The sequence below is a fragment of the Tasmannia lanceolata genome, unplaced genomic scaffold (genome assembly GCF_043159265.1).
Source record: "Tasmannia lanceolata isolate RefF3 unplaced genomic scaffold, GAP_Taslan_0.1 ptg000013l, whole genome shotgun sequence".
NCBI lineage: Eukaryota > Viridiplantae > Streptophyta > Magnoliopsida > Canellales > Winteraceae > Tasmannia > Tasmannia lanceolata.
Window position 1 is genome coordinate 31,735,272 of NW_027518690.1, and position 12,511 is coordinate 31,747,782.

The window sequence follows — 12,511 nt, forward strand, 5'->3', positions numbered from 1 at the left end:
TAAGTTATAGTCAATACCCCTCCCAAAAAACTGGAGTGATACATCTCATGAATAGACGGGTTGAGAGTGAAAAATGGGAGTTGGGAATTAAGTGTGTTTGAAATTCCATTAAAAACTGGAATGCTTTAATCCATTTTCTCCAATTTTAGATTTTATCATTCTTTGAAAGATATATATCTTCACTTCGTTCTCTAAGTTTCTAAAAAATAAACAGACTAAAAAAGTTGGATGATATTAATGATTCTCCTTAAATAAACTCATCCACTTTCCCATTTTCAAATAATAAAAAGGAAAAAAAAACTACGTTGACATTTTATGTGAATTTTCCTCTACCGATTTGAGGAGTTTCAGAACAGAAAAAGAAAGTGATGAATGAGAGGAGAGTGAAGGGAGTTCAAGAAAAGCAAGAAGCAACAAAATAAATTGACAAAAGTAGAATTAAGTGTGTTCAAGAAGAATAAAGGGCATTTTTTTTTAATAGTAGAATAAAGGGCAAATGTAATAAAAGAAAAAGAGAAAAAAAAAATTTGTATTTGTGCTCACAATAAAAGAAAAGTAAATGTGTGCATTTGTGCACATGATATGGGCTATTAGACTTTTTTCCTTTGTATGTTTGTTTTGAATACTGTATTCAATACCAATAAGGTCACCCATTTATCAGGACCCAAATTTCCCCACCATACATGCAGAATAATTGTTCAATGATTGAGATCATTTGTTGAGTGCGGCCAGTCGACTGAAGGCTTTGTTGTGTAGCCATACTTGAAAGGGCGTTACAGATCAAAGCTGTGGCAATTGAAGTGGAAGATTGTTTGATTGCCCACCATGGTTCGGGACCTGCACTCAGCAGCAACACTAGATCGAAGGTTTCGAGGGCCACATACAATGACACCAATGTCAGCTTTTCCCCAACGTTCTGAGACTGAGTTGAAAATTTCTGAAAAATAACCACATATAGATCTGGGTGTTAAGTAGGAAATTCTGAGAGAATAATCAGTTATGTGATATTCAGTGATTGTTGAATTATATACGACATTTGTGAGGACTAACAAAATGGGAAAGTTGCCCAACATCACAAAGATAGAAGTCAGTATAGAAGTTCCAAAACAATCTAAAGATTAAACTATTAAAGTACTTAAATTCTATTCTGACCCAAATAAACTTCAAATGCTATGTACAAACATGTTGATAGAGATCTGCTGCATAAGATGACAATTTTGTAATTGGTTAGCGATTTAACATTTTACCTTTTTGTATGATTTAGTAATGTAAGGAGGCGGGACGATGATGTAGTAAATATGAGTGGACAGGAGGTACCTAAGAGGGATATCTTTCGCTATCTTGGTTCAATTCTACATAAGGAAGGAGAGATTGAAGAGGAAATTAACCATAGAATAAGAGCAGGTTGGTTGAAGTGGAAGCTTGCCTCAGGAGTTCTATGCGACCGTAAAATCCCTACCAAGTTGACGGGTAAGTTTTATAAGACAGCTGTGAGGCCAGCCATGCTGTACGGCTCAAAATGTTGGACCACCATGACGCAGCATGTGCATAAGATGAATGTAACGGAGATGCGAATGCTTAGATGGATGTGTGGCCATACAAGGTTAGATAGAATTAAAAATGAAGACATTCGTAAAAAGGTAGGGGTGACACCAATTGAGGAGAAGATGAGAGAGCACCGCTTAAGATGGTTTGGACATATCCAACGTAGGCCCTTGGGTGCTCCGGTGAGAAGAGGCGACTCGTGCCAAATTGATGGAGTAAAAAGAGGTAGGGGCAGACCTAAAACAACTTGGGTAGAAACAGTGAGGAAAGACTTGATAGCTAGGAACATAATAGAGAATGGAAGAAAATGATCCACGTAGAAGAACCCAACTAGAACCAGAATTAGAGACTTGCAGATTCCTTTTATCTTCTTCATGAATTTTTTTCCTAAAGAATTCATTTAGCCGACCCCAACTAGTTTGGGACAAAGGCTTTGTTGAATTGAGTTGAGTATGATTAAGTTAAATTATGTTGTTCGCTTATGTAAATAATGCTAGATGCTTGCTTTCCATTATTGGAGCGGAAGATGCAGTGAAAGATTGGCCATTACATCAGTTCGATGTAAGAAATGCCTTATCGAAATTGTTAGTTAGATGTCTATGGTGTAATGGTTAGGGGGCGAGGTTTCTAAACACACCCTATCTATGGCAGGACCCATCACATGAATGCTTTGGACCCCTCCCCCCGTGCAAAAAAAAAAAATGTGGGCCCACCCTTGTTTTCTGCACTCGAGCCCAGATAAGCTATCTGCGCTTGAGCACAAAAACAAATTTCCGATATATACATGTGTATATATATATACATGTGTGTGTGTGTGTGTATGTGGGTTTTGCTAACGTCCATCGGAGAAGGCTTTTCGCAGATGGTCTGTTGCATCTGACATCAGCCAGAGAGGCTCACCTTTTAGCAGATTTTGTCTTCATTCACAGGGTGGTTGTTGTCAGATGCAACAGACCAATCGTGAAATGCCTTCTGCGATGGACGCTAGCAAATCCCTATATATATATATATATATATATATATATAGAGAGAGAGAGAGAGAGAGAGAGAGAGAGAGAGAGAGAGAGAGAGAGAGTAATGTTTTTGAGCTAGAGCTCAGATAAGATTATATGAGCTCGAGCTCAGAAACAGTTGCGGGCCCACATTGTTGGGGAATCCAAAGCATTCATTTGGAAGCCCCTATTATGGATAGGGTGTCCAAAAAAAATCAGCCTCATTGGATCATCTTAACCCTTCCATTTGTGGAGGGGAAAATGGGCAGATTTGTAGAGAAACCGTATCTGTCCATTTTTCCCTCCACAAATGGACGGGTTAGGATGATCCTATGGACCTGATTTTTGATACACACGCTATCCATGATAGGGCCTTTTAAATGAATGCTTTGGATCCCCTAAAAAACATGGGCCCTATCTGAGCTCGAGCTCATAAACACTATTCTTATATATATATATATATATATATATATATATATATATATATGTGTGTGTGTGTGTGTGTGTGTGTGTGTGTATGTGTGTGTGTGTGAAAAGTGTAGCTACACATACGTGTAGCTAACTTAGCTACACCGACGCCTTAAAATATAGTGGGCCCTCACGTAGATAGGGTGTGCCCAAAAGATTAGCTCCATAGGATCATCCCAACCCTACGATTTGTGGGGGCAAAAATGGACGTGTAAAAACCTTCACAAATCTGTCCATTTTTGCCTCCACAGTTTGAAGGGTTGGGATCATCCAATGGAGCTGATTTTTTGGGCACACCCTATCTATGTGAGGGCCTATCAAATAAATGGTTTGGATCACCCAAACAATGTGGGCCTACTGTATTTTAAGCCATCGATGTAGCTAAGTTAGCTACACGTATGTGTAGCTACACTTTTCTCTCTCTCTCTCTCTCTCTCTCTCTCTCTCTCTATATATATATATATATATATATATATATATGAGGAAACTGTTGGTGAGCTTAAGCTCACCAAACTTATGGTGAGCTAGCTTGCCCAATCACATGGGGGCCCACTTTGTTAGGATGATCCAAACCATTCATTTGAAAGTCCCTTACATAGATGGGGGATGTACCAAAAATCAGCTCCATAGGATCATCCTAACCCCTCCATTTGTGGAGGACAAAAATGGGCCATTTTTGTCCTCCACAAATGGAGGGGTTAGGATGATCCTATGAAGCTGATTTTTGGTGTACACCCTATCTATGATAAGGCCTTGCAAATGAATGGTTTGGATCACTCCCTAAAATGTGGGACCCATGTGATTGGGCAAGCTAGCTCACCAACAGTTTCCTCTCTCTCTCTCTCTCTCTCTCTCTCTCTCTCTATATATATATATATATATATATATAAGGAAAGTGTTTCTAGTCAGTCGGCTAGAGAACCTTCTCTAGTCCGCCGACCAAAAACACAGTGGGCCCATGTTGTTTGGATGATCCAAAGTATTCATTTGATGGGCCCTGGCATATATAGGGTGTGCCCAAAAAATCAGCTCCCTTCGATTTGTGGAGGTTAAAAATGGACAGTGGAGGTTAAAAACACAGTGAGCCCACGTTGTTTTGATGATCCAAAGCATTCATTTGGTGGGCCCTGTCATAGATAGGATGTGCCTAAAAAATCATCTCCATAGGATCATCCTAACCCTTCGATTTATGGAGGTTAAAATGGACGCGATAAACTCCACAAATCTGTCCATTTTTAACCTCCACAAAGCAAAGGGTTTGGATGATCCTACGCAGCTGATTTTTTGGGCACACCCTATCTATGCCGGGGCCTATCAAATGAATGTTTTGGATTATCCAAATAATGTGGGCCCACTGTGTTTTTTGGTCGGCGAACTAGAGAAGGTTCTCTAGCCGGCCGACTAGAAACACTTTCCTTATATATATATATATATATATATATATATATATATATATATATCGTTCAATCTAGGCATCATACATCAAAAAGGGGCAAATTATGGACTTTTCAAATACTTTTTTTTTTGAATGGCAAACAATTTCATTAAAAACTGCAGACCGAGGAAGTCCACACTGATAGTACAACGAGCTATACTAAAATAGAAATACAAAAGTACAAAAATAAACCCAGTCAAGTAGGTAAAAAAATAAAAAAACTCAAGATCCTACTTATGAACTCCCTCCCTAGCGAGTCTGTCGGCCATCCCATGAGCAGATCTTCTCACATGCACATAGCTAATTGAGGACCCTACGAATATCTTTAATCTCGTCGAAGAAATGACCAAATCTCCAAGGCAGAACTAGAGAGCCCTTGAGCCACCTTATTACATTAAGCGAATCTCCTATAATTGTATGGGCCAAGCCATCTCTACCCAGATTAATAATACCTTGATGAACAGCCCTTACCTCTGCCTCACTAGCATCTGCTGAACCAATGGACCCTGAGAAAGCCTAGATAACCTCCTCCAAGGAATCCCTTACAACACCTCCAATCCCATCTGGCCCAGGGTTACTAAAACTAGAACCATCAAAATTCAGCTTCCTCATCCCATTGGGAGGAGGCTTTTACTGCTGCAGAACCATGGATCGGTTTTCCTTGCTATACCAAATCACTCTCCAACCTTCCCATAAATCAAAATGCTGAAACAAAGTGGAATAGAGGGAGAGACTTAGCCGAAGCAATGGTTAGGGCTATGACTTTGATAAAAAAGAAAATAGGATGACCTGGCCACTCCTTCAAAAAATCTTGCATTCCTTTCCTTCCGTAGAACCCACATGGTAGCTACTAAAGAAATCGAACAAAGCACCCCCCCTTTTTTCCTCCATGGGACCGACTGCCAACCCTCAAGCAAGTCTCGGAGATTAGAGGGGAATACCCAACTCATTTCAAACCTGGACAAAACCCCACCCCACACCTCCCTGGCGACTATGCAGTGAATGAAGATACGGTCCACGCGTTCTTCTGCCTTGATGCACAAGGCACAATGGTCTACAATCAACATCTTTCGGGCTCTACGAAAATCAATCGTCTGAATTCGATCATAACTTTTCAAATACATATTATAAGTATTGAACTATAAAAATCATCAATAACCCTATCAAGACTACAGTGAAAACATGGGGCACCTCCATTTACTATCATATTTTCAAGGGAGTCAGTTGTCTTAAAACTCTTACGGAAAGATCATTCTCAAACCCAATACAAAATTCATAACATGTCTCACGAAACTCTATGGACATAATTTTTGAGAGGTTCGGGATCATTTCTAAGGAGAGAACTTAGACATTGAGCAGCACTCCTAAATGCAAGATTCCCATTGACATTAGATTGATCTAAATAAAAAACAATAGGTTTAGAAGAAAAGAAATTAATTTGACCATTCAAAAAAAAAATTAATTTGACAATTTATGTCTGGAAAACTCAATGTGGTAAATACAAAGGAAGACTATCTATGCGAATTACTCGGTTTGCTTACTTTTAAATATTTGTGTTTCATTCCCAATACCCCTTTCGATCCTTATCACATGGATATTGATCATTTTCTTGTTTCACTTGATTGGCAGTAGGAATTTATGAATTTAGTGCCAAAAGAGCAACACCCAGATTCAACTGCTCATCTATTGTGCAAGATATAAAGGGCTCGTCCTAATCTAGGTTGTAGAAGATCTAGGAAAATTTCTCCAAGCTTTGCCGAATGCGTCTGGAACTCCTTCCACGTTGGAGGCTGGGTAACCATAAGTCTTTAAAATCTATTCAAATGGGGGCTTCTTTTTAGTTTGTTTAGGAGACCGATCTTGTTGTTAAAGAGTGAGTGAACTTTATACTTTAAACCAGTAAGACCCTTAATTACCACTTATAATTAATGAAAGAAATGATACTTCAAACAGAGGAGTAGAAAACTTTATACAAGAGAATTATATAATGCAAAAGTAAAGTACATGCAGTTATTTGATTTATATGAACAAACAATTAAAGCAGGATCTATATGGTTGAGTTAGAAAGATTACCTTGGAAGTCTGGCCTGTATCCATACTGTGTACTACTTGAGCTAGCAAGATTTGGTTGACATGCAACAAGTTGTTTCTTTGGCTCATTATACTGTGTAGATCTACTCTTGTCATCTCCATTCATATATTTCTCGCGGCTTAAAACTTTTCTTTCCCAATAGTGCCACAAGATGACCACAAAACCTCCAAACAAGAAAACACTTGCAATCATGCATATGATGAATAGAAGCCCTTTGAACCACCAACGTGTTACATGAAAAGGTGTTATATAAAATGCTTCCATCAAACCCAAGCAGATGATAAAGCCAATTGTAGATGAGATAAAGTAAACCCCAGACCATATATTATTCCCTGTACCAACCAAACTGGACATGCTACTTCCGTTGGTCATAGGAAAAGAGGAACAGCCCACACTTTCACAGAGCTTTCCATCTTCCTGCAGTTAGAAATTAGCTATTGAATATTTCTATAATTATACTATGTGGGAGGAAGTATTATGTAAAAGATGCCTCAAATGACGGGGAGTCCACACCTACCAATACAGGCTCCGATTCTTGAGTGACATAAGTTTGGATTTCTAAATGCAATTTATCGTGAAAAGATGGGCAGATGGACTTAGCATCAAGCATAGACAGAAGAGAGAGGTCCTCATATTTTTTCACAGCCCAAATAACTAAAACCTTTTTCGGTACACATGGTTTATTCTCCCTAAGCCGGTACAAGATGTCTTTCAGGATAGCCAAAAATGGTGAAATGCCAATGCCACCAGCTACCAAAATAAGGTTTTCATACCTAAGAGAGAGAAAAGTTCTGGGAGGTCAGTTATCTATAATATGTAAACAGTTGAATACTACCTACTAAGGAAAGATAATTTATACTAGGCGGTGAAATGTGAAGCAAGAAATCAAAATTTTAAATAGAGCAAAATGTAGGAAGACGTGTCATTTTGTTTTCCTATAACATTGATTTTCAGTTATATAAGGTATGAAAAATTAGAGGGTGATTTAGGAAAGACCTCCAATATTCCTATGGCTGGGGTCCCCATTACATTGGGTTTTGGAGATATTCCTCTGCAAGCTGGTGAATATTTACACAATCTACTGAAAATATGAAGCTTTTATGCTTCATAGTGTATTGGTTTGGGGAAAATTACTTTTCAGGAGCCTCCCAAGAATAGAAGGGTTTTCTTTATCCATAAGATGATAAAGTGTTGAAAGGGTGATAGACCCCATTTTGTAGCCTTTTGATCTTTAAGAGATGAACTTCTGTTTGCTCATTTTTCTAATAGACAGAGTCTGCATGATTTTTAGCTGTGAAACTCCAAAAATGATATTTTGTAGTGGAATGTATTTCTCTTAATCGCCTATGGACCTGTGTGTTATAAATTTTCTGCTCAAGTCATCCTCTCGTAACCTTGTCAATTCTTACCATTAAATTGAGTAGAGTTTAGTTTCTTGGAAACTTCATTTCCAGCACGTGGTCTCATAGTAGAAATATATTTCTCTACATTTCATCACCCTATCAGAAGAATTAGTTCTTGAGGACTCTTCGCATGTTATCAACAAGTTTAAAATAGTAAATCAAATGTTAAAACATGTTAAGAAATGTGCTGTCACTATCTACCATCTAGAGCAACTCAAAATGAAAGAAAATAAGATACGTCGAGTAGTACTCGTACTCATGCCCATATGGCCCCTAAACAGAAGTTGTTATCCTAGGATAACTTTGATATGGAATGTCTTTTTGAGGCTGCTCTGAAGCTTTTGTGATATTATCTCTCTGCTTTAAAATAGAAATAAATGATTTCTAATGAATTCATACGAAGATGTATGATGTACACCTCATTTACCCAGGATTGTAGTTCAATCGGTCAGAGGACCGCCCTGTCAAGGCGGAAGCTGCGGGTTCGAGCCCCGTCAATCCCGAACTAGGATCCGATAAATCCATCAACTCATCTCTCCATTTTCTGTGAAGAGTGGGGACAAGGAGCAGGATCTAATTCCCGGCAGAGGGATACTTATTTCTTTCGTTTTTCGTTTCGAATTTCTCATCGGACAAATATGGGAATTTCAATTACTTCAACTAGTATCGATTGATGGGGGATAGGCATATGTAGAGTGATTGGCGGTTACTTCAACAAGTATCGATTGATGGGGGAGAGACATATGTAGAGTGATCGGCGGTATCGTATCACCCTATTCAGGATTCCAAGAATAGAGACCATACCGGTCTGGCTTTTTCAATGACTCCTGATCAATGGAATGGGATAGAGTGCTTATATGCTTCCCACGAGCACATACACCTACCTCCCTTTTTAGCTCCAATTTTGTGTAACCTCAATTACTAATTGAAAACCATTTTTCTATCTCATTCAAATTGCATACTGAATCTTTGATGGATGTGTCCTAGTCCCAATCCAAGGAAAGAGGATACGAATAAAAGATCAAACAAAGATCCGTCCCTTCATTATCAACAAGTTTAAAATAGTAAATCAAATGCTAAAATGTGTTGAGAAATGTGCTGTCACTATCTACAATCTAGAGCAACTCATTTTCGAAAGAAAAGAACATACGTCAAGTAGTATTCTGACTCATGTCCATATGGCCCCTCAACAGAAGTTGTTATCCTAGGATGACTTTGATATGGAAAGTCTTTTTGAGGCTGCTCTGAAGCTTTTGTGATATTCTCTCTCAGCTTCCCAGTCCATTCTCCCAGAACCTTTATAAGAATTGAAAGATGGCGTCTACCTTCCAAAGGACTGGAAGAAACACTGAAGGGATGCCACTGCAGCCAAGATAGCTCCCTTACTCTAATGAAAATAAAACTGAGAGCATTGTAACTCAGATCTGAGACATTTAAATAGTAGTCAGAAGACATAAAAGCCCAGTAAATTGCTTGACAGAAAATCCCACAATATTACTACAAAAGAGAAAAAAGTTTGAATGAGAAAATATGCTACTTAACAGAAAATTTTCTACTTTCATAAGAATTAAATATTGGGGAAGTAGTAGTACTTCTTGGCTTTGAAAGAACCAGTTCTACTGTTCCACATGGCAGGATTGTCGCTGAAACTATATCAACTGTTTTGCGTGATTGGCAAAACCTCAAAAAGCGATCAAGTAGGTAAAGGAAGATCCCTCCTGCAGCTACACTGAAAATGGAGTCTCCAACATGCAAGGCTAGGAAGATGATGAAAATTGCATAGAGTTGATGGGTGTAATAGAAGAGTTCAAAATACTTCTTCCTCACTGGAGGTAAAGATGTCACCCACATTAAGAGACCAGTCAATAGGCTGATCACCCCAGGGAGGTAGGAAAAACCATTGCTTTTCCATCGGATTATCTGTACACACAAACCAATTAAAATTGGTGAAATCAAAATAGTTATCTAGTGTATATAACTGTACCTAGACTGTAGAGTACAAAACCCATTCAACATAAGAAGCTTCATTCAAAATTTACTTATTACAAAGAAAAAGAAGAAACATGAAACAAAGTTTTTTCCCCACATAGCTCAACTTCCACTGCAGAACTCCAGAAATCAAGAAACAAAGAACTGTACCACATTGCAAGCATAAAACTGGCATCAGAACTCACTTGGTGTAGGAGACGACCCTGCAGAGACCATACAACTACATAACAGAGTCCATGTAACGTAAAGATCGCCATTACAACATGTCCCAACCATATATGGTATTTGGTTGCATGCTCCATGGGGACATCTATGAGGCGGAGAAGTATCGATCCCCTCGCAATTGGGAGAAACAAAAATCCTAAGCACGACAATCCAATCGAACCTAGGCGCCGCCCCGATCTCTCTATCATTAAGTAACTGCAAAAAAAATAATCAAAGCATTCCACCCATTAGTCTCCACCTAAAGCCTTCTTCCAAATAAATGAGTTTTCAATTTTATATCAAACATTTATCTTTCAAAAAAAAATTATATCAAACATTAAAGTACCGATGTTTCTGGTTATCAAACTAAAGTTCTTGCGTTGTTCCAGAAGAGATAAATACCATAAAAGCATCAATTAGATCAAAATTGAATCAAAGTAGTTTCCTCTCTGGATCTATCAAACATGATGGATAGGTGGTAAGGTCCAAATTAACTTTACCTCTTCTCTTTAGAAGGCAATGTCATTTTTGATATTGATCGGTGATTTTGTATTGTATAAGCAGAAAAGGCCCAGATAATATATGCTGTAAACATGAACATCCCAATCAATTCTGCAGCGGAGACAATCCCCAGTGGTCCATTGATGAGGACAGGGAACGTCCTTAAGCGAAACCTTAAAAAGTCAGGCTTCTTCTTCCTAGAATCAGAACAAGAAAAAGATTATCTAGGATGAAGATTTCCAAAGAACCTCAAGGAAATGAGGCTTAATTATTCTACCCATTGTGTTCAACTGGCAAGCAGAGATAGAAGTTGATACAGTTTAGAAGAGAAATTAGGAGATCAAGGGCATACTCATGATATTCTCTGGGAAAGGCAGCCAAGTATATCATAGCTAGAAATGCAATGATGAGAATTGGGGCACTGAAAGTCAGAAAGACAGCTCCTGAAATTCGCAAACAAAATTGGAATGTCATAGTTCAATCATCAATTAGGCTAAAACAGAAAAGTGAAACGAAAAATACTAAAGCCCACCCAGGATTCCGAAAAATGTTCTTCCAGTAGCATGAAACAATTTCTGAAACATTCCCTCCATTGATTTGCTTGGGTAAAGGAAAAACATAGCGATCCAAGTGACAAAGATCAACCACATGGAAGTTTTGAGTGCCCATTTCATAAAAACTGATGGTGACAGTCTCCACTTGACTGGATCTTGTTCAAGCCTCCTGTTTGAGATAACTGCTTCACCAACTGGACGTTCCTCCATCGTATGATGAAGCACAGTCTGAGAAACAAAGTTCTGTACTGACAGAGAGCTATTCATATTCAGAAGTCAAAACATAATAAAAATTTTAAACTAAAATTTAAAGATATAGCTAGTTGGGCTTTCTGTCTGAATTGACGAATACAGATTACTTTTTTCTCAATGATCTTAGACTTGATTACATCCATTCAATAGAAAAAACAAATTTAGCAACTCTTTGAATATCTTGTAAAATGAAAGATTTTTCTATTAACAAGGAAAGATAGATTTTCTAATTAAGTTGCCTAATCTAGCTAGATTACCTCGCCTAATATGATTCCCTACGACTATCTATTTGATACATTTGAATTTCCACTTGATGGCTAAATAAAAAGTAATAGTTAGGACTTGTCAATACTGAACTTTCAATCTATCGACCTCTTTCTCCCGAATTACTGAACACCCATCACTGCTTGGTTAAAGATATCATGTTTTACTGCAACCAAAAAATCAACCAAGTTTAGCTTGAAACTATAAATTTCATTGCATAAACTAAAGACTGCTGGTTGGCAAATATTAAATCTCTACGTATTTATCTGAATCGATGAGCACCTGTTGCTTGTTTCTCGATGATGTTTCAGTCAGCTGCATAGATTCTGAAAGATGAGATCAAGATAGACGATGGGTAAGCTGTCTGAACTTGGAGCTTACAATGCAAAAGTTAAGTAGCTGGTATTGAATCCAAGAAAATATGATAGAAAAGGAAGGCCAAACAGAAATGGGTGAGGATGAATGAGTGGATGAAATGATAGGAGAAAAAGGAGAAGGGTATAGTAGTACGTTCAATTGCGTGTTGGAATTTCAATTGTCGAGGTTGTGGATGTGTTTTTGGTTCAGTTGTAAAGCATGCTGTTTGCTTTTTCATGTTTGTCGTTATTCTTCTCATGACTTCTGGTAACATGGAAAATACAATCCAAAAATAATGAGAAGCCATGAAATAATGGCACTGCAATGATCTCTTCTCATGAAATAATGAGGGGAAGTATATATTTGCCCCCTTTCTTCCCTGGGCCATCCATCCCCTCTAGTGTATGTATGCTTCTCTTTTTACATTACAAGAGGGTTGCCCGGGGGAAGAAAAA

General features: G+C 38.2%; 1 protein-coding gene across 6 annotated transcripts; it reads right to left on the bottom strand.

Moving 5' to 3' along the window:
* Positions 1 to 630: 630 nt before the first annotated feature.
* LOC143890014 (ferric reduction oxidase 6-like) lies at positions 631 to 12,293 on the bottom strand. 6 transcript variants are annotated; one of them, XM_077394498.1, is made up of 11 exons: positions 11,982 to 12,278; positions 11,808 to 11,865; positions 11,162 to 11,426; positions 10,982 to 11,072; positions 10,629 to 10,826; positions 10,110 to 10,344; positions 9,528 to 9,855; positions 9,086 to 9,359; positions 7,050 to 7,305; positions 6,514 to 6,949; positions 631 to 937 (listed from the first exon to the last, which is right to left on the bottom strand). In XM_077394498.1, exons 3-11 carry the CDS (start codon positions 11,391 to 11,393, stop codon positions 774 to 776), a joined length of 2,214 nt encoding a protein of 737 aa, XP_077250613.1. In that variant the 5' UTR covers positions 11,394 to 11,426; positions 11,808 to 11,865; positions 11,982 to 12,278; the 3' UTR covers positions 631 to 773. The 6 variants fall into 6 exon arrangements, with proteins under 6 accessions (XP_077250613.1, XP_077250611.1, XP_077250612.1 ...); XM_077394496.1 differs by having other exon boundaries at positions 11,693 to 11,865; XM_077394497.1 differs by having other exon boundaries at positions 11,793 to 11,865; positions 11,982 to 12,277.
* Positions 12,294 to 12,511: the final 218 nt, after the last annotated feature.